At 51.4% G+C, this 22,281-nt stretch overlaps 1 protein-coding gene across 1 annotated transcript; it reads right to left on the bottom strand.

Annotated features, from left to right (window-relative positions):
• Positions 1-1,041: 1,041 nt before the first annotated feature.
• On the bottom strand, positions 1,042-21,003 carry LOC129785705 (T-cell activation Rho GTPase-activating protein-like; the record flags this gene model as incomplete). The annotated part of the gene is made up of 7 exons (XM_055818997.1): positions 20,838-21,003; positions 18,508-18,607; positions 3,098-3,182; positions 1,974-2,033; positions 1,581-1,742; positions 1,387-1,496; positions 1,042-1,177 (listed from the first exon to the last, which is right to left on the bottom strand). Coding segments are annotated over exons 1-7 (819 nt in total), but the record flags the coding sequence as incomplete, so codon positions are not given.
• Positions 21,004-22,281: the final 1,278 nt, after the last annotated feature.

Here is a 22,281-nt window from a genome sequence, read left to right as displayed (position 1 = left end):
TTGCACAGTCCAGCCAACGCAGCCTAGACTTGATGAAGCTGCGACGGAGTAGGATTTGAGCAAAAGCCCTCTCAAGGTGGCAGCTACTCCTTTCTGTCCTTTTGTGGGTATTTTGTAGGTATGTTTTGTTTGATGAAGCAGATCATACTTCATGAAGTGCATTCCAGAAACAGCCTTTCCAGTTTTCCTTAGCACGCACCACTCTGGGGGGAGAGGAGGAACCCCAAAGGCACAAGAGAGCGGCTGCCAGGAGGAGGCCCAGCGGCTGCTTGGCCTCCCGGGAAATTACTGTCCCACCTGAGACATGTTGCCCCAGCGTCTGTGGAGCTGCCGTACCTCTGCCGCTTTGGGCCCTGCCCCTGTGTCTCCCCCAGCTCCGCTGTCGATGCCCAGCAGAGAGGCGGCTGCATGCAGAAAGGCTTTTGCCGGATGCTGGGTCTCTGCTGTGCCTGCAGGGCCACTTTGCTCTTCGCACCGCAGCTCTGGAAAGCAAAAGCACGTGCAGCAGCGCGACTTCTTGGAAGTCAAGAACACCTAAGCAAAGCCCAGCCGAGCCCTACACCACTTGTCTCGTCAGCGTTGAGGTTTCTGGCATCCCAAGCCCCAGTGTCTGTGACAAGCCTCAGTCCCGCCTCCTACCTGTGCCCCTGTCCATGGGTGCTGGCACCTCCTCGGCTGATGGAGGGGAGAGGCCGGCCACCTCCTCCCCAAAGATGTCCCCGCAGTTTTCAATGAGGAACTCCACCAGCACGTTCACCTGCAGACATCAAAGCCTTGGTCTCAAGCCAGGTGCCTGCAGACGTGTCAAGCAGCCTTTCCCACTGCTGACCCTTCGCCTGCGCAGGCGGCTGCGGCTGGGGGTTGCTCTTCCAGGCACCCAGCCCACCAGCACTGGCCCAAGGGAGGAGGCAGCCAGGGACCTCGCAACAGCCAAGCTCCGATGGGCCGGGAAGGCAGCACTGGCTGCTGGGTAGGGCGTACCTTCTCGGTCACCGCCAGCATGGCCTGCAGCGGGAGCAGGTCCTCGTTGGGTGGGCTCAGCAGGTTGGGCCCGACGCAGATGGCCAGGTTGCTGCAGCTCATTCTGCTGGTGGCTGCGTTGTGGCCGATGTGCTGCAGCAGGGCCATCAGCCGCTTCAGGAGGAGGAGGTTGGCCGCAGGCAACTTGTCAGCCACCCTGAGGGAAGAGGAAGACAAGGCTGATGAAGCAGAGGGTGCCCACAGCCGTCCCCGCAGCTGGCCCCAGGCGGGTGGGAGCCAGCGGCCGTGTTGCACAGCTTTGCAGCTGCCCGAAAAGACAGCTTTCTGAGGAGCCCGTGCCTTTGCAGGCAGGTCCCAGAACTCTCCCGGTCCCTGCTCACCAGGCAGGCTGCTGCCCACACTTACGCTTTCAGCTCCTCCACCCTGGCCTGCTTGCTGGCCCTCTCCATGGCTGCCATCCAGTCCTCGTAGAGGTCGACGACGAGGAGCTTGGTGGGGATGCTTCGCAGGAAGTCCTGCAATGCCAAGGGCTGCAGGTGAGCCTTTGAACGCTGCAGGCCAGCCAGGAGCTCCTCCAGCTGCACGTCAGAAGTGCTCACCTTCAAGATGACGGCCAGCAGCAGCGCAGGCTGGCTTCCTACGTCGATGTCCTTGCCGCGGTCCAGGGCCTCGCGCAGCTGCCGAAGTTCTGTCCCACCGGCAGCTCTGCGGAATATCCCCTCCGTTGCTGGTCCTTGCTGGCGCAGGACAGCCAGCAGCTCCTGCAGGAGAGGCAGGAGGCCACTTGCTTGGCTGAAGAACCAAGCGGTGGCAAGGACCAGAGCTCTGCCCCAGACGTGGTTGCCTAAGCGCCACAAAGGGTCTGGGACCAGAAGCAGGTTCTGGGGGTGCAGAGCCCAGTGCCCTGTCCCCGCAGCTGCTGGGGACACGCAGGCCCTCTCCAGAGCAGCCGGAGGGAGGGCTGGGGACCCCGTCTGTCCAGGCTGGCTTACCTGGATGGGCCGGGGCAGCGTGTTGTCCTCCCCACAGAGGGCTGCCAGGGGCTGCCCAAAGAGCGCCCTGCTGCAGCTGGAGCCCGCCTGCCCTGGCGCCTGGGCAGCGGCCGGGGTGCGCCGCAGGGCGAAGGGCCAGGGCAGCCCCATCCTCCTCCTGCTGGTGCTGCTCCCGCTGCTGCTCCCTCCTGCTGCAGAGGAAAACAGAGTAAGACACCACCAATGGAGACCCCAGGCCAGCGGTCCCAGCGCCTGCCCTGCCCTGCGCTGCCCTGCCGGCAGCACGGTGCTGTGTGGTGCGGCAGGATGGGCAGGGAGGCAGCAGCTGGAACCGCGGCTGTGGCTCGGAGGTGTTGACTTAGAGGCTCTTGAGAGCCATCGTGCCACGGGGTCAGCCTGTGCCAGCCTTCGCCCTGCCCTCCTGCAAGCTGCGGGCAGCAGCAGAGGCTCCGTGTCCCCGCAGAAGCATATCCAGCAGGCACTGCCCAGCAGTTGTCCTTGTCCGTCCAGGTGACATCCTTCCGTGAGCTGCCCAACCTGCATGGCGACACTCGGGGACAAGTGAGCACAGCATTGCAGGAGGTTGCCTTGCTTTCCCAGACTCACCTGGTGCGGGGCAAAGTCCCCCTGCGTTTGCAGATGGGGCCGTCGCAGGCCCTTGCTTGGGATGAGCCTGCAAGAACCAAGAATCGGGCTGTGCTTGGAGAGCAGCCCCGCAGCAGAAAGGGCCACCAGCAGCCTGAGCGCGGCAGAGCTGGGACCCTCTGCCCTCCCGGGCTCTCTTCCCCATGTGGCAGGGTTCCTCCCAGTGTCACCAGTCAGAACGTGCTGGCGTGCTGCTGGCTTCCCAAAACTCTCTGCTCCCTGAGTGGCACCATCAGACCCTCTGTCCCTCCCGCACAAGCTCACCCCAGTCCCTGCGCATCCCGGCGCAGCCAGAGGCAGGTGCAAGGCAGCCATTCTCACCTCTGCCTGTGCCTCCATCAGCCTCTCCAGGCTCCTGGCGCGCAGTGTCCTCCACTGGGCAGGAGAGAAGGAGGGGAAGAAGGTGAGCAGCCATGGCTCTGCTGCTCGGCTGCAGGAGCAGTGCTTGGGGACAGGGCCCAGAGCAGAGAGACACTCACGGCGTGGCGGCAGCTCAGCTCCCTCTCCAGGAGCTTGATGGATGTCAGATGGGTGACGCGGGCTCCCGTGCGTCCTTCTGGTGTCCTGTGCACCGGGAAGGGAGAGGGAGAGAGCTGGGTGAGCCCCAAGCCGTCTCTTGTCTCTTGTCAGGCAGCTGTGCCCGAGAGCTGCTCGCAGCCACGGGGGCACCTTCCCCAGCTGGGGGCTGTGTTCCCCTGTCCATCCAGCTTCTCCTGGAGCATCCCCCCGGCTTACCCCAGCAGCGTGGCCACCCACAGCTCCTTCAGTGCCTGGGATCTGCAGATAGAGAGGAGAGAGAGCGTCAGGCCCTGCTGCCCCCAGCCCTGGGCAAAGGTGGGTGCCTGCACAGCCCTGTGCTGTGGGGCAGGACAGAGGCGCTGTCCAAGCCCTGGGTCGCTCTGTCCTGCCTGAGCGGCTGCATTTGCCCTTCCCTTCTGGGGACCAAAAGGTGACCAGGGGATGCAGGATGGGGAAACATCCCACATCCCTCCCTCCCTTCCACCGGGCTGCCTGCTCCCTGCCCAGCTCTGCACGCAAGGCAGAGGCCTGTGTTCATGGGATGGCGTGGGCACGGCTGGGAACCTCTGCTGCCCGACCACGACTCACCCAAAAGTGGCGATGCAGGAGCTGGTGGGCCAGGCGAGGATGACAGAGGTGCTGTCCTCATCGGTGCCTTCCTCCTCCTCCTGTCCCTCCTGCCCCGCAGCCTCCTTCCCGCTGCTGAGCACCCACAGCTGGTCCAGCGCCAGGCGGAGCTGTGGGCGCAGGCTGGTGCCATGTCTGCAGAGAGCAGAGGCGGGCACTGAGCTGGAGGGGGGCTCCTTGGGCTGGGTCCCCACGCGCAGAGCCCTGTCCCCCACCTGCCCTTGGGACGGACATTGGTGCCTCCAGCACCGAGGGGCCGGGGCCTGGGGCTGGTGCCAGGGTGTCCCTGGGCCGGGGCTGGGGGCAAGGATCTGGGCTCTGAGGGTCTTACCGCAACTTGGCGACCACCAGTTCCTCGTGGAGGAGGAGCAGGCGCCTCTCGCTCCTCTTGCGGCCCCGGGTCAGCCGCACGTCCGCGCTCAGCACCGGCTCGGCGTCGCTGAGAGCCTCCCTGCAGAGCAGAGAGCGGCGGGCATGAGCAACGCCAGTGCTGCGTGGCCCAGCTGTGCCCGCGTGTCCCCGAGCCCGGGGGGAGCCCACCTGGAGCCGCAGCAGCAGCTGGCCTGGCCCATCCTGCCCGGGAGAGGAGGGCCCTGGCCGTGCAGCGAGGAGGGGGCCCAGCCGGCGACGGCGAGGCTGGGAAGCGGGGTGCTGGTGCTGTGGCAGCGCTGCTGGGCCAGAGGCTGCCTCCTGCCAGCGCCGCTGCGTGCCAGCACGGCTCTGCCCTGCTGCCTGTGGTGGCCGTGGGCTCCCCGTGACCAACGGTCTGAGCCCAACGGAAAGTGGGCGGGGCCTGCGGGGCGGGGCTGGGGCCCTCTCCAGTATGGCCGGGCCTGCCTCGCCCCGGGGAGCCCCGCGCAGGACAGGGCAGGGGGCAAGGGCCACCTCCCTGCGCCTGCGGCCAGCGCTTTGCCCTGGGGTTTGGACAGGGCCCTGCTCGATAAAAGAAGCCGTTTTCCCTAGAGGTGACCGTTGTGGCCTGAGGCAGACTCCTCTTGGTGGAGGCCGGCCTAGCGGTCGGAAGGCCTCTGGCACACAGGCCGTGCCAGGCCTCAGGCCCCAAGGCGCTGGAACTGGAGCAGGCCCAGCAGGAGGAAAAACTTCCATTTTTACCAAAAGACGGGGGGACTAGCAGCAGTCAAGAGCCGCTCGTGTCCTGCCAGGCGCCACAGGGAAATGAAATGTGTGGTGAGCTTCGGCAGGAATTGTGGTGCCCCTGGAGCACCACCCTTGCTTGGGAAGGCTTTATCCCACCTGGGTGCTAAGGCTTCACCCTTGGCAATCAGGGCTGGATGAGCGCCACACAGGAGCCCCTGCCCGGTTAGCCATGACCTTCACCCAGCCGGTGGCCGACACGGCCAGGGGCGAGTCTGTGGGGTAGGCCGTGACCATGGCAAAGAAGGGGAAAAGTAGTCAGCTTTTGATGGCCCGTGTCTCGTTTCACTGTTGACCCTAAGCAATGCCTTGCTTCAAATAGAAGCGATTCAGAGAGTTACACACCCGCCCTGTTCAGGAAAAATGCAGGAAATCAGAGACATCTAGCAAATTCTCTTGTGGCTGTTGTACAGTGCAGCAAGAAGCAGCGTGGGTCCAGTGGCTAATGCTGGAAGGGGAATTCAGCACTTCTGGGAAAGGGAGATAAAGGCACTCTTGTGGGCCAGGCTGGGATTGGAGAGCCTGGGTGGGTGTCTGGGGTCCCAGCTTTCCCGCAGTGCTGACTGTGGTGCCTGCTGCTTGTTCTTCCCTGCAACGCCGGTTGCATCCACCTGCTGGGGCTGTGCTTGGGAAGGGCTCCGGGGGTGAGCAAGCCCATGGGAGAGGCCTGGGGAGAAGCTCTTCTCCAGAGATCTACCAGAAACTGTCCAGAGCATCCGAGAGGATGCTCTGTATGACAAGGGAAGGTGCCCGTTGGTCCAATGCATGAGAGCCTGCAGGGCTCCCATCAGGGTCCTTTGACCTACGCATCCTCCAGCCAGCAATCCAGGTGCTGGGGGGTCCCATGTAGGTCTCCTGAGGTACCCTTTAGCCCCGGGCAAGGTGTCGTGCCTCAGTGTGTGCTTGCAGGGCATGTTTCCTTCCTGCTGACAAGGGCGGAATTGCAGTTAAATGCCCCTGGGCGATCCCGAGCCAAGCAAACTTTTTTCTATGGGTCACACTGCTTTGCAGTCCATGTGTGTGGTTCAGCTCCTGCATGGGAGCTGAGGACACGAGGTGACCTAGCTCGGAAGCTGGCCACTCTTGCTCCAGGCAACTCCAGTTGCTTGCGTTTTCCTTCAGCTTCCCCAGCCTGATCATCTCCACTGTCACCTCCTCCCTGTCCTACAAGAAGTATCCCTATCCCAGCCATTAGGACAGTGGCACAGCACTCAGAATCCAGATCACTGGTAGAGAAGAAGGACAGAGGAAAAGAGAAGTTCTCCTTTGAAAGAAATCCTTCTTTGTCCTCCTTTAGCTACTAGTGGATGAAAAAAAGGGGGACAGAATTTCAGGCCAGCCACAGCACTGGCTTTCAAGCCTGAGCTTGTCATCTCATGGCTGTTCTGGAATGCGGTACAGTGAAAGGAGAGATAGAAATGGCAAATTTTCCCCCTCGGGGCGATCAAATGCTGGCAGAGGTTGCCCAAGGAGGTTGTGCAGTCTCTGTCCTTGGGGATCTTCAAAGGCCAAGCACACAGTTCTCAGCAACCTGCTCGAGGCGAGCGTGCTGGAGCAGAGGGCTTGGCCCAGAGACCTCCACGGGTCCCTTCCAACCCCCCCTCCTGTGTGGCTCTGTGCTTTGCTTTTGCCCTGGCGGAGATCTTCAGGGACTTTGTGCTCCGTTTTGTGTTGCCTTAGGGCTACGATGTGCTGTGGTTTGGGGGCAACAAGGTCAAGTATGTCAGAGGTCAAGCGAGTTAGTGTCAAAGTGTGTTACTGTTATGGACAGAATCTGTGTTTGTTGGCCCTGTGTTCCTGGGGTTATGGCATTTTTATCTTATCTTGTGATCTGTGTGGTGGGTTTTTTTTGCGGAGAGTGCCTTTTTTCAGCTATTTTGCCTTTGTGGGGTTTGGATGGGTGCCTTTGGTTTGTGTATGATGTTTCTTCTGGTTGTTTTTCTGCTGTGCTGGTGCATGGTGGTGGGCTTTTCAGTCTTGAAACCATCGTTACTGGTCTAATAGATCTCCTGCAGGTCAGGCAGTGTCACTTCTGGCGTGGTCTGACTCATTTCTGGTGAGTTGGTAGGTAGGTGTGGAGGACTTGTGGTCCCTCCATGGGGAATGACTGCTAGAGGACTAACAGGCAGATCTGTGGAGGGGTGAGAGGACCGCTGGCCCATAAGTAGTGACTGTCAGAGGACTAAGTGTACTTGAACTAACGTGGGCTTCCAAATTCGTGGTTATCTGTCCTGCCTTGTGGAAGAGCCATGGGAAGTCACCAGCCACACGGAAGGACAAGGGGGTTCCCAAGGCTACGTGGCTTCTTGGGTTTTGCTTTTGAGTAAGAAAGTCTTGTCTCAACATGAGTACAACTGTGAACGGTCAATTTAGCTAACTTTAGAAAGCAGGGAGTAGCACTTTTGTGCTGTGCCTCACATGGCTGCCAGGGCACGGTGAGAAGCAGCAAGAGAATTCCTGCCTGGCACCTTCTCCAGGGAGCACTGCTGCACTTTGTCAAGGTGAGTTTTTTGGGCTGTGCATTATTGCCACTGAAAAGAGGTCAGTTTTCTCAGCACAGAAAGCAGGGAGCAGCACATTTGTGCTGTGCCTCACATGGCTGCCAGGGCAGGGTGAGAAACAGCAAGAGAATTCCTTCCTGTCTCTTCTCCAGGGGAGCCGTGCTGCACTTGTCAAGGTGAGGCTTTTTTTGGGTCTATATGATTGAAAATGTGAGGGGTTAATTTTCTCACCACAGAAATTAGGGAGCAGAACATTTGTGCTGTGCCTCACATGGCTGCAAGGACAGAGTGAGAAGCAGCAAGAGAATTCCTTTCTGGCATCTTCTCCAGGGGAACTGTGCTGCACTTACCAATAGTGAGGGTTTTTTCGGCTCTGCATGATTGCAAATGTGAGAGGTCAGTTTTGCTCACCACAGAAAGCAGGGAGCAGAACCCTTGCGCTGCGCCTCACATGGCTGGCCAGGCACGGTGAGAAACAGCAAGAGAATTCCTTTCTGGCATGTTCTCCAGGGGGGGCAGGGCTGCACTTTCCCAAGATGATTTTTATTGGCTCTTAACGACTGCAACTCTGAAGGGTCAATGTTCTCACCACAGAAAGCAGGGAGCAGCACTTTTCTGCTGTGCCTCACATGGCTGCCCGGGCACGGTGAGAAGCAGCAAGAGAATTCCTTCATGACACCTTCTCCAGGGGAACAGTGCTGCACTTTGACAGGGTGAGCTCTGGTTCTGCATGAGTGCACAAGGTTTTGGTCAGTTTTCTCACCACAGAAAGCAGGGAGCAGAACTCTTGTGCTGTGCCTCACATGGCTGCCAGGGCAGGGTGAGAAGCAGCAAGAGAATTCCTGCCTGGAACCCTCTCCAGGGGAGCAGCGCTGCACTTTCCCAAGCCATGTTTTTTGCTTCTGTATGAGTTCTAAAGTGCTGTGTCAATTTTCTCACCACAGAAAGCAGGGAGCAGAACCCTTGCGCTGTGCCTCGCATGGCTGCCATGCACAGTGGGAAGCAGCAAGAGAATTCCTTCCTGGCACCTTCTCCAGGGGAATTTCCCAGTTCCCGAGAGACTCCTGGCACCAGCTGCAAGGGGGCTCCCAGCCGAAGGGAATTGGGGTGGGAATTGGTGATGTCTCCTTTCCTTAGGCATGTTAACACTTTGGAATAACAATTGGATGCTTCGCTTCTGTTGCTCTTTTATCATATTGCTCACAGTAACTGCTACTGGTTCCTTTTATCATATTGCTCACAGTAACTGCTACTGGTTCCTTTTATCATATTGCATGCTATTTTCTTTTATTGTAATATAAGAAACTGCATTTGATATATTCCATCATTTGATAGATTTGATAGATTTGATTATATTTGATGTAGAGTTCAGCTTTGCTGTGTATCCAGTCAGTCAGCAAAACATAATTTGGCGTAGTCGGCATTGTGTGAAGTAAAACTCTCTCTATTTAAGAAGAAAAAATGTTCCTCGACTTGCTATTGGCAGGTGGGAACCATTGCCTTACGGTGTTTGGGCCAGAGTGGTCTGGTGGTGCTGGGCAGTTGGGCCGTGCCAGGGACAGAGGGACGGGGGCAGGGGAGGGGGCGGGGGGAAGGGGTTTAGGGACGGACGGGTGGGAATGGATGAAGGTGTTTAGGGATGGAGCGGGGTGTGTGGGGGTGGGGCAAGGCTGTGTGTTTGTGGGAGTGGGTGTGGGGGGGGGTGGGGGTTGGGGGGAGGTGGGTGTGTGTGTATTGATAAACCGGGGGTGGGGGCGTGGGGGGGGTTGAGGGTGTGTGTGTTATTTAGAGAACAGATTGGGGGGCCTGGGGGAAGGGTTTTAGGGACGGACGGGGGGTTAATGGAGGCCTTTAGGGAAGGACCGGGGGGTTGGGGGAAGGATTTTAGGGACGGGCCGAGGGTGGGGGAGGGCTGGACCAGGGTCTGGGGGAAAAGGTTTTAGGGACAGGGCGGGGAGGTGGAGGTGGGGGATGATTTCAGGAACAGCCAGGGTGGAGGAGGGGGTCAAGGGAAGTCTTTCAGGGTTGTTTGGGGGGAAGGATTTTAGGGACGGATGTGGTGTCTGGGCGGACGTTTGATGCCACCGTATAGATTCCACTGTATATACGTTTATGTCCAGGGATTCTGTTAAGGGAAGGCTGCTGGCTCGGCAAAGGGACAAGATGTCTGAGCTCCCCAGTTACCACACTGATTTGGTGTTTAGCTCTACGTTAAACACACCTGCGCACAAAGGTTAGGCCAAGCTGACTCTCTAAAGCTGTTAGAAGTGACAAATTAAGGGACCTCTCATCCAGGGAGTCAGCCTTGGGAAGGATGGGGAACAAAGAATGGATGGGGAAAAGATCTCCGTTCTCTTCAGTGATGCAGAAAGAGCCTCTGGGTGAGGACGTTGTGGCCACAGGAGGAGACAAGCCGATAGAGTGCTGCGATCCGCAGAATGTTGGTTGGAAGTCGGGCAGAGGTAATTGTTGTGGGGGGAGATCGCGACCTCTGACTCAGATACCCCCCCGAGAGAGGGCAAGGCCCCGCTTGGGGAGCATGGGGAGCTAGTAAAAAACCTCAGCAGTGCTGTCTGAGGGTGTGTGCTCATTTGTATTAAAGCAAGAAACTTGTAACCCATCCCGTGCCTGACTGAAAATGCATGTGTAATGCGCTATGAGTGTGCAAGTGCTCTGCTGTCCATAGTGCGTGCCCTCGAGTAACTGGGTGAGCACGCTCAGAGGAAACATTCCCCCGTGCTCCCAGCACTGCCATAAAGAATGCCTGCCTTCTGAAACTGGCAAGCAAGGCTTAGAGGGTTTCTCTCCATGACCGACTTTATGGCATCATTCCCACCATACTGCAGAAAGCAAATCTTTTATTGTTTGGTGGTGAAAGCAGCTTGGGCAGTGTCACTGATGTGCAGCACTTTTTAACCTCAGGTCTAAAGTGCCACCGGTCCCACCGTGGGGTACATCCTTCCTCAGGCTTTCACCAAACGGAAAGGATGCATCAAACCCACCCCACAAACACGTCCTGCACTTTTTTTATCTTTCCTGGAACGTGGGGACATGACCCTGCTGGGCCATCAGTGCCACCTGCCTGGGAGCCAAGATGGTGCCTTTGCATTCCAGGCTAGGAACTTACCTTCTTTTTTTCCTTTTCAGTGACTTTAGAGCCATCCTTAGGGAGGCTGGTTAAGCTGGTTTACTGCACAGCTGGTCGCCAGTGGAGGGAAATGGTAAGCTCCGCTGTTGCCTTTGGTGTTTACTTGTTACTGTGTCGCTCATTTGAGTGATCTTCTCATGCCCCGGCAAGCAGAAGCTATCACTCCACTTTAGGCCTTGGTCTAATAGTCATGCAAAGCAATATTGAAAGTCATTCTGAGGTCTGGAACAGGCCCCAATATGCATTTTATTAAAGTGCTTCTTGGCTGCTGTTTCTCTTTGTATGGGTTTTTTTCCCATTTCCCCAGACTGCTGAAGCTCTGAAAGGCGCCGATGAGCTGCTCTCCCTCAGTTTGCTCCTTTGCCTTTGGGGAGTGCGGTTCATGTTTTCTTCATGGCTTTGCAGAGGAGAAAATCCATGAATACACCACCTTGCTTGACATGATCTTGCTGGAAAGTGGTCGAAAGCTTATTGCTGCCCCATCTTGCAAATGGCATACATTCTGGTTCTCATTTGATGGGCAGCGTGTCGGCTTGTCAGTTGACTGTAGAACAATTCAGTTGCTCAAAGCAGCAATGCTGATAGGGAGAGTTTACGTACTTCCTTGCACAAAGCGGTTCTGGGCTTTTTTCCCTCTGTGTGTGTTTCTGTGCAGACATGTGCATGAAACAGAGGTCTCTCTGTGCCACAGGTGGGACTGATGACAGCTCTTTATTTCATTTCAACTAGAATTTAAACAAAGATTGTGCCTGCAAAAGAATTAGAGCAGCTGTCCTTGTTTCCCAGAGCAAGCATCCAGGCGCTGGGGAGCAGTTGGCAGGATCAGAACCTGAGCCTGCTCTGGGTGGTAAATCCTCAGGAGAGGAAAGAGAAACCCCACTTTTTTCAATACAGGTCTAGTTCCCTTAATATTTCGAGCAGCAGAGGGGGGTGAGATGGGGCGGTGTGGTGGCAGGAGAGGGACAGGAGAGGGACAGAGGAATGAAGAGAACAGGGGTGGAGCTGGGCAGGGAGTGGAGGAAGGAAACCCCTGCTGAAGAGCCAGCAAACCATGAAGTATTCCTATGTGCTAAATTTCATCACACCAGCCTGTTTCCACAGCAAAGGCTCCAAAGTTGCCCAAAGAAGCAAGGAACAGAGCAACTGGTAGCAGTGATGGCAAACACGATGGAGTTCTTGGCCGCATGAGGAAGTAGATAACCACTGTAGGAAGTTCTGCGCCCTACCCTGATGGAAACAAATCTCTGAACCATTTACGGCAGCTATTGCGTAATTTTTCTGTCCGTCTGACTATCTATCTATCGATCAATCTTGCAGAAGACTAAGTTGCAAGAACTTGAGAAATACACCTCTGTTCCCGGTAATAATAGTAACCCTAAGACTTAACCCTAAGACTCAACCTTAAGACTTAACCTTAAGTCTTAACCCTAAGACTTAAATTTAGGACTTAACCCTAAGACTCAACACTGAGACTTCACCCTAAGACTTAACCTTAAAACATAACCCTAAGACTTACCACTAAGTATTAACCTAAGACTTAACCCTGAGACTTAACCTTAAGACTTAAATTTAAAACTTAATGTTAAGACTTTACCCTAAGACTTAACCCTAAGACTTAACCCTAGGACGTAACCTTAAGACTTTAATTTAAGACTTAACCTTAAGACTGAGACCTAAGACTATATGCCTAAGACTTAACCCTAAGACTCAACCTTTAAGACTTAAACCTAAGATTTAACCCTAAGACCTAACCTTAAGGCTCAAACTTAAAGATATAACGTTTAGACTTAACCCTGAGAATTAACCCTAAGACTTATCTTTAAGATTTAACCTTAAGACTCAACCTTAAGGCTCTATCCTAAGATTTAACCCTAAGATCTAACCTTAAAACTTAACCCTAAGACTTAACCCTGAGATATAACCTTTAAGACTACTTAACCCTAAGACTTAACCATAAAACTTAACCCTAATACTGAACCCAAGACTTAACATTAAGTTTTAACCCTAGGACTCAACCTTAAGACTTAACTTTAAGACTTAACCCTAAGACTTATCCCCAAGACTTAACTCTAAGAGTTAACCCTAACACTTAAACTTAAGAATTAAACTTTTGACTTAACCCTAAGACTCATCCATAAGACTTAACCTTAAGACTTAACCTAAAGACTTAACCCTGAGTCTCAATCCATAAGATATACACTAAAGACTTAACCCTATAGACTTAACCTTAAGACTTAACCCTATGATTTATACTTATGGCTCAACCTTAAGACTTAACTTTAAGACTTAAGCCTGAGAACTAACCCTAAGACTTAACCCTAAAACTTAACCTTAAGATTTAACCTTAAGAATTAAGGTGAAGGGTTAACCTTAAAGGATGAAACTTAAGACTCAACCCTACGTCTGAACCCTATGACTTAACCCAAGACTTAACCTTAAGACATAAACTTAAGACTTAAGCCTAGGACTTAATCTTAAGACTTAACCCTGAGACTTAACCCTAAGACATAACCCTGGAACTTATCCTTGAGACTTAACTCTGAGACTTAACCCTAAGACTTATCCCTAAGATTTAATCCTAAAACTTAACCTTAAGAGTTAACCGTGAGACTTAACCGTGAGACTTTACCATAAGATGTAATCCTATGACTTAACCGCAAAACTTAACCCTGAGATTTAACCTTTAGGATTTTGCCTTCAGACTTAACCCTAAGACTGAACCATGAGAGTGAACCCTAAGACTTAACCTTCAGACTTAATCTTAATACTGAACCCTAAGACTTAACCCTAAGGCTCACCGTTCAGACTTAGCCCTAAGACTTATTCATAAGGCTCAAACTTAAGACTTAATGTTAAGTCTTAACTCTGAGAGTTAACCCTAAGATTTAACCCTAAAACTTGTCCTTAAGATTTTACCTTAAGATTTAACCGTAAGTATTAACCTGAATAGTTAACCTTAAAGATTTAACCTTAAGACTTAACCCTGAGACTTAACCCTAAGACTTAACCTTAAGATTTAACCTTAAGACTTAACCTTAAGAGTTAAATTTAAAACTTAACCTTAAGACTTAACCCTTAGACTTAACACTAACACTTACATTTAAGACTTCACCTTAATATTTAACCCTAAAACTTAAACCTAAGACTTAACACTGAGACTTAAACCTGACTTAACCTTGAGACTTAACCCTTAGACTTATCCCCAGACTTAACTACAAGAATTAACCCTAAGACTTAACCTTATAAGTTAACCTTGAGAATTAACCGTGAGATTTAAAGTATAAGACTTAACCCTATGACTTAACCGTAAAACTTAAACCAAAGACTTAACCTTAAGATTTAACCTTATGACTTAACCTTAAGACTCAACCCTGAGACTTTACACTAAGACTTAAATTAAGATTTAACCTTAAGACTTAACCCTGAGACTTAAAGGTAAGATTTAACCCTAAGACTTAACACTAAGATATAACCATGGGACTTAACCCTGTGTCTTAACCCTAATAGTTAACCCTAAGACTTAGCCCTAAGACTTAACCCTAACAGTTATCCCTAAGACTTAACCCTAAACTTAACCCTAAGATTTAACCTTAAGTTTTAACCTTAATACTTAACCCTAAGACTTAACCATAAGATTTAACCTTAAGAATTAACCTTGAGACTTAACCGTGAGATTTAACCTTTAAGACTTAACCCTAAATCTTAACCCTGAGACTTAACCCTAAGAATTAACCTTAAGGCTTAACAATAAGATCTAACCCTAAGGCTTAACACTAAAACTTAACCCTACAAATTAACCCTAAGTCTTATCCATAAGACTTAACACTGAGACTTAACTCTAAGACATAACCCTGAGACTTATCCCCAAGACTCGACCCTAAGGCTTAACCCCTAGACCTAAACTTAAGACTTAAACTTAAGACTTAACCCTAGGACTCAATCCGTAAGGCTTAAACTTAAGAATTAACCCTGAGACTTAAACTTAGGACTTAACCCTAAGACTCTAACATTAAGACTTAGCTCCAAGACTTATGCCTAGGTCTCAACAATGAGACTTCAACCTAAGACTTAACCTTATGGTGGCCAGGTTTTCCAAAACGAAAGCAAATGTACTATGGTGGAGGTGGATCCCAGGGGTCTTTCATGTAACTAGAAGTTTTTTGAAAAAGAAAAAAAAAAAAAGGAAAAGGTATGCATGCATCTCTCTTCTTAAAACAAACATCTCTACAATGTTCCCATAACCTTCAAGGAACATACCTGACACTTCCTTGACTGGGTTGTATTCACAGCAAGACTGTACCATCATAGCCTGTACCTTATCCTCTTTGGTAGCATTGTCTTCAGCCAGGTTGTCAGTCTGTTTAACAGGTACTGATTATTTGACACTCATGTTAGGCTACAAATAGGCTCTCTTTGTACCTTACATAAAGACTTGTTTAACCAATCCGGTTTTCTTCCAAGCGGACTGAAGCTATGTGTAGAAAAAAGCACACCACCAGCATTTTGAAGCTGGCCTTTAAGCTCCAGACTGGTTGAAGAAGCTAGCCACGGTACATTTAACTGGGATGCATGCAAGTAGCATTAGTTATGTTTTGCAGCATTAAAAGGACACACAACTTAAGAGTTGTGGCAGATGCTTTTGCTTGCTGAAATTCAGCTTCAGACCCAGAAGCACTAAAAGGAATCAAGCTTTTGATAATCCCTTAGCAAGGGATTTAAGAATTTTCTGTTGGTACTGGATTTTCTGTTGGTTTTTGTCTGCCCACAAGCTCTGCTTCTGGCCAGGAAAAGGAGTCCTTAACAGCAGCTATTGCCAAGTGCAGTGGAACTGCAGGTCCAACACGTACTCAGAAGCTGCTCTTTGTTGATCTTAAATGATTCCAAAACCATCCTCAGCACTCCTTTTCAAAACAATCGCCCTTTGACACCCAAAAGGAAACCTTTGGGATCAGCGTGTCCCCAGGGAGGGCTCGACACAAAACCTCTGCGCAGACCTGCTGTCCTGTGATGCCTGCCAGCAGAGCTGGTGACGCGAGTGCTCCTTCCCCGTCTCCGCTGAGGATACTAAGGTTAGCAAAGCCCTCCTGTTTGTCTTGTTGACAGGCGTGCTCAGCCTGAAAGGCGGTGAGGGAGCGCTAACCGGCAGCCCTGCCAGCCAGCCTGAAGGGCAGGGGGGATGTGAAAAGCAGCTTGGGGCTGCCTGAGAACTAGCACAGGCATTTACGGAGGGAACGCGCGGGAGCAGGGTGTTCTCTCGCTTTCACTCGCTGGGAATGTGCAATCCATTCCTTCCCCCGGAATCTCTCACCTCTAAGTGAGAGACAGTCAACGTTTTAACTAATGTTTTACAAAATGCCTCTTTGTAAATACCTACACATACATACACATACACGTTCTGTTAAAGTCGCAAAGAGTATGTTTCCCAGAAAAGAAGTACCTGAATTTTGAGAAATTTTGAAGACTCTTTGATGGCCATCTGAATTGTGGACCGCATCATCTGATTTGTGGACCCCATTTTAAACTCTATTTAAGGAAAAGGAGGTATGGGAATGATACCACTATGGAAACAGACAGTTAGGCACTTCACAGGAGTCAGAAAATGGTGCGTCAGCCACAGCTGGTGACTACCAGCTCCAATATTTTGAAGATTAGGAAACTATTTCAAAAAACTTGTTGACAAGTCTTTCCTAGAATTGTAATGCTCTTTCTAAGAAATCGTTCACGCGGTGCATTGCAAGAGTTGAAAAGCCCCTCATTCTTCTTCCTTGCAAAAAAAGAGAAAAAAACTGTTTACAGTTCTCTTCCTCTTCATTGTACTCCTCATTGTCATCTTCACCACTGTAGATGACAGTGGTGAAGACGTATATCAGTGCAGAGCGTGTTGGTCTTAAAATATTCTCTGGAATTCTGCGTGATTATTTATGATGGGCTGGATGCAGAATCCCTTCCTGAAGACCCCGTTGCAATGGGGCATCTACAGCAAAGAACATTCTATTTATTTGGTTAGGAGGGAACTAGAACATGAAATCCAGGTTCAGACCAGCAGGCACAGTTTTTAAATCATTATCAGGCTGAAGGAACACTTAAATGGACAGATTATGCCTTTTAGGAAAACTTGTCTGTGGTGGCTGGCAAAAACACTTCTTCCAGCTACAGAAAATCTGAAAAAAGATGGACATGACCTCCTCTGCATGGACAGGGGAGGCACTGCTGATTAAAGCCTTTAGATAGCATACAAAGCATGACTAACCCCTGATTTCTCATTTTTATAAAAAAAGGAGTAGTCTAAGGAGTTCTATAAAAAAGAAAGAAATGTTGTGGTTTATCTGTTTTTAAGCTTTTTGTGAGCTTTCCCAATCTTAATGGCTGTCCATTGCACGTCTAGTTAGAGCTCACAGAACAGAAGCCACTCTGTGTAGCTGTACCCTCGGCCCTCTGCACTACTGGCTTCTGCAGAAGCAGCAAAGGTACAAAGAAAAAAACCAAAACTCCGTTGGTGAGGGGTGTATGTATTTACCTGACACAATGTTATTATTGTCCAAGGAATTGCATTTTAAAGACTGATCTTCAGTTTTTGAAAATCACAGGCCGTCTTTACACTGCAGCACAGTGAAAATGTCACAGAGGTACCTTGGTGCCAAGAACCCAGCTCATCAGAGTGGTGGGCTTCTCCTCTGCCTCATTTAACCTGCTACCTCACAGACCTTGTGCTGGCCAAGTTCCGTGGTTCCCAGTGATGATCCCAGATTGACCGGAGCCAGATCAGGAGCTTCTACCCATTAGGTCTTAGGGTTGAGTCTTAGGGTTAAGTCTTAAGGTTAGGTCTTTAGGTTAAGACTTATGGTTATGTCTCAAGGTTAAGTCTTAGAGATAAGTCTTAGAGACACGCTGTAACTCGCCAGTATACTTTATTTATTGAGAACTAACATTAGAAAGACACGGCAAAACCACAAGTCAATAATATCTACTAATGGTGGAGGAGAGGTCTGTCTTGAAGAAGGCTGGAAAACATGACCATTCAAACCATGCTGACGCAGCTGATACAGAACTGGACTGGACGAATACATCGATGACAGCAACAATGCTGTAGTCAGGCTTACATTTGAATATCTGCAATTGTAATCAGATCTCTGTCCTCCATAAATCTGAGGAATACAGCAGTAGTACCTGGAGCACAGAGAGCAGCTTAGGGTGAAATCAAACTTAGAAAGGTAACTACCAACATTTGGGAATGTGCCCAACTGCTTTCTGAGCTTCAGGTTTGGAAAAGATCAACTGCTCCTTCACCGTCCTGGCACAAAAGGCAATACGCTTTAGGACGTTGCTCTTTTTCTCTTGCCCGACACAGGCATTGTCTTTAGGAAACTAATAGGAATCACTTAAGAATGAAACTTCTTGTTTGCACGGTTTGCCAGCTGGCCACTCTCAGTCTTTCCTCTGGAGACAGCATGCAGCCCCGCCACCCCCACCCCTCTGGGGTGTAAGAATACCCTGCCCCCCCGCCCCCAAACAAAGGAAGCAGTCAAACACTGGGACTCGGACTGCTGGCAGATGGGAACCAATTACCAGTTCACACTGCAATGTGTCTCTCCGTTTACTCTAAAAGCAATACACGCAAAAGCATAAAATAAGGAATCTCTCTGCATAGAGGAAACAGGATGGAGAACTTGACTCTCAGAAAAACCAACCCCAAGAACAAACCCAATTCAAACGTCTGAACAGCTACCACTGTTGGACTTTGAATGCCACGTCCCAGCGGGCTGAAAAATCTAAGTCTGCTTTGGGACAGATACATTCAAATCTGCCCTGTCACAACACAATTTAACAGCAGCTTTAACAAGAAAGAGACAACCGGAATGCCTCCGTAACCCAACAGCCACAAAGAAGGTGAACGCACTGAAACCCCTCCCAAAGAACACAACGCGTTATGGCTACTTACCCAAGGTCTGTCTTGCCGGTAGCTTTAACTCCTCTAACAGGGACTCTCCTAACAGTTACCGATGAGTGCCTTGGAATCAGGGCATTGTCATCTGTGTATTCTGAAAACAACATCAATACAGAGAAAGCATCAGTCAGTTCGTAAGAGTGATATTAATATGTCATGACATAGCACTTCAGGGAACCCTTTACGGATAGAAAAGCAACATTTTACACACAGCGTCATGCTTTTATCATGTCCACACACTCACGGTACCTTTCCAGAAATCTTCAGGTCTGATAGTCAAACACAAGCAGCAAAATCTTTTCCATTTGTTTTGAATCGTTTCAATGCCAACAGCAAAATGGTCTCTAAAGTCACTAAAGCAGAGTCTGCTAAAACATGAGGCTCTTTCCTGATCTAACTTTCATTGCTTTTGCTCCTGTTAGCTTACAAAACCCTAGAACATGTCTCTATAATAGCGAGCACGGAAGAGGACACCCCCACCCCGCCTCCCACCTTTTAAAACACATCCCAACCATCCATTTTGCCTTCCCACCATCTTCAAAAAGAGTCCACCATCTCTTTTTTTTCCCCCCAGTGATGTGTAAAATCCTGTTTACTTTTAGCTTCTATTAGCATTGCTTCTATTACGAGATTTCCGTGATCACGCGGCTCGGAAAACTCTGAACAAGTTGGCCATCTTCACTCAAGGTTCACTGAAGGGTCTTTCCAAGATCATGCCAACATTTAGTCAGGACTCCTGCACAAAGTTATAAAACCCACTACCATATCTCCACAGGGAGGATCTCCAAGAACCCCCTTTAGGCAGGACATCCAGGCCTAGTTCTTTCCTTCATCTTCTGAAGGTGACTTTAAGCACGTAGATGCTGTTCAATAAAAACGGAAAGTCACGGTTATGTATAAAACCCCAAAATCTGGCATACACATAAATGACACCGAAATGTATTCCTTAGCTTTGCTCTGACAACCGCTGGGGGATTTTTGCATTTTCACGGGGAAAACACCCTTACAAAAGTTCCAGTAAGCATCTGTGTCACAACCTGTACGTCTGCCTCTACCTGCATGTCTGTCTCTACTGCTGTATATGACACGCGATCCCGTAACACCCCCAAGACCCCTAACACCGTGCTGTTAAGTCTGCTCACAGATACTCTCCTGAACATGCTTTACCTATCTGTAGGTAAACAGCGTGTTTAGGTCCAACCACTTGAAAGGCTGGGGCCAAAGTTACAGTTACCGCAGCAGGCATGTTATTCTGTTTAAGTTTTAATACATCAAAGAGGGAGAGGAAAAAATCCTATGAGTACACATTGTAACGACAAGACTGTTGTGGGAATGTCACAGAACCACAGGAAAAAAGAAAAAAAACCCCAACCGATAAAATTTGAATGTTTAAGGAATGGAGACGGTTTCCAAGTCTTTGTATTTCTGACAAGTCATATTCCAAAGTCTTTAATCACATGCAAGCTTTGCCAGACGGTAGATTACCAAACTGAAACAGCACACTCAGTAATACAAAACCATTACCGTCTCTGAGAATCAAGCACCATTTCTCAGATTCAAAAGAACTTAGGGTTTCTCTAAGAACATTTCTAGGTATATTCACCATAACTGATCTGCCATAAAACTTCAGTACTGCCCTGACACCGTTTAACACGCAGTACCACGACAAAAATGCACCGTTTGAAAGAAATGAAGAAATGATGCTCAATAGCATCTGAATGAATGTGTAGCATGGTGCAGCAAAGAAGCTGTATTAGCAAGAAATGCCAAGTACACTTTAGACAGAACACTCGTCTACAAGATGGCTTTCCAGGGTCTGCATAGATTCTCACTCACAGATACACTCTTGATCCAAAACGTTGCTACTGAGCAGTTTCTGCAGCAGCCAAGCACCGCTTTTCCAATGCGGTGGAGTAAAAGTAGCTGAAGACAAATTTCAGTCACCAAACCCACTTTTTTTTCCCCTTTAAATTAGCCACCCACTCCTTTTCTATCACGTTCAGCCTTCTCTGCCGGCTTTCAAAGAAATCCGGCAGGTCTGTGATGACAAGGCATTGTCCCACATTCCCTTATCGTTTTAGCTAGAAGGGTTCCCAGAAACCAAACCCCTTCCACGCGCGGTGTCGCACAGGGACCCCGTACGCTGCTGTGCCTGGCTGCGCACACAGCCCTGACGGCAGCTGCCAGCGCACAACCACGGAAGAGCAGCTCTGAGGCCCCAGCACAAGTCACCGCTGCCGGCCGTGGCCCAACCGCCTCACTGGCCGCCTGCGCCATCGCCAGCCGGCCGGTCCCCGGTCCCCGCGCCCGCCGCCCCCACGCACCTTCCATGGTCTGGGCGTTGGTGACCTGCAGGTCGCAGTGGGTCGCCTTCAGCCTCTCGCGGCCCATGATCTGGCGCCTGAGGTCGCGCAGGGAGATGTGGGGGCCGTGAAAGGTGACCACATCGGAGTTCAGCCTGGAGGAGAACTTGTAGTGGACACACGACATGGCCGGGGCCAGGCGGTGCCCGCTCCGCGATGGCACCTCACGCAGCAGCTGGCCTCGCGGCCCCCACAGCAGGTCAGGGCCCACCGAGGGGCTGGGGCCAGCAGCGCGGGCTGAGCCCGCCGGCTCCTCCTCGCAGCCCCGGTGGGAGGACGATGGGGACAGGCCCTGGCTCGGCCTCCGCTCCCTCCTCGCACCAGCGCTGCCAGGCCAAGCTGCTCGCTATGGCAACCCAGGCGGCTCCGCATTGTGACAGAGGGGCTCAGGGGGCCACTCAGCGCCCCTGGGGGAGGGGCCTTCATCAGCCCCGCCTGGGCCGCCGGTGTCCCTGCTGTCCCCCAGCCTGTCACCGCCCCGTGCCCTGTCACCCCCCAGGGCTCCGGTGTCCCTGCTGTCACCCCCTGGGGCCTTCACCATCCTGCGTCACCTGTCAGCCCTTGCGCCTGTGGGGGCTCTCCCAACAGCCCTGGGCACATCACCGCCCCGTGCCCTGTCACCCCCCAGGCTGTCACGGCTTGCTGTCCCCTCCTGTCACCCCCCAGGCTGTCACGGCCTGCTGTCCCCTCCTGTCACCACGCAGGCTGTCATGGCCTGCTGTCCCCTCCTGTCACCCCCATGCTGTCCCAATCTGCTGTCCCCTCCTGTCATCCCCAGGTTTTCACGGCCTGCTGTCCCCTCCTGTCACCTCCCAGGCTGTCATGGCCTGCTGTCCCCTCCTGTCACCACCCAGGCTGTCACTGCCTGCTGTCCCCTCCGGTAACCCCAGGCCTGTCCCTGCCTACTGTCCCCTCTGGTCACACTCCACACTGCCACTGCCTGCTGTCCCCTCCTGTCATCCCCAGGCTGTCACTACCTGGTGACATAAGCTACATAAGATAAAAAAGAAAAAAGAAAAAAACCAAAACGAAAACCTGCTTAGGTGAACACCAAAACACCCATGACTTTCTCAGACTCTTCACTACCCCACATGTGAGTCAAGGGACAGGATCTCCCAAAGGCTCTTTTGCAGGCACTTCCTGAAGACACCCCCACCCCCCACCCCACCCTGCTTTTCTACAAGTGCACAAAGAGGTGAAGAAGAGTTTCATGTTTAAGTTAAAGGAGGCAGTTTCTGAAATTAGCTTAGGTGAAAAAACCAAGGTGGTGTACTCATGGATTTTCTCCTCTGCAAAGCCATGAAGAAAACATGAACCGCAGTCCCCAAAGGCAAAGGAGCAAACTGAGGGAGAGCAGCTCATCGGCGCCTTTCAGAGCTTCAGCAGTCTGGGGAAATGGGAAAAA

This window comes from Falco peregrinus, chromosome 14 (genome assembly GCF_023634155.1).
Source record: "Falco peregrinus isolate bFalPer1 chromosome 14, bFalPer1.pri, whole genome shotgun sequence".
In the NCBI taxonomy this organism is placed as follows: Eukaryota; Metazoa; Chordata; class Aves; order Falconiformes; family Falconidae; genus Falco; species Falco peregrinus.
The sequence above is the reverse complement of the archived record's forward strand: the minus strand, read 5'-3'. Positions and strand labels throughout refer to the sequence as shown.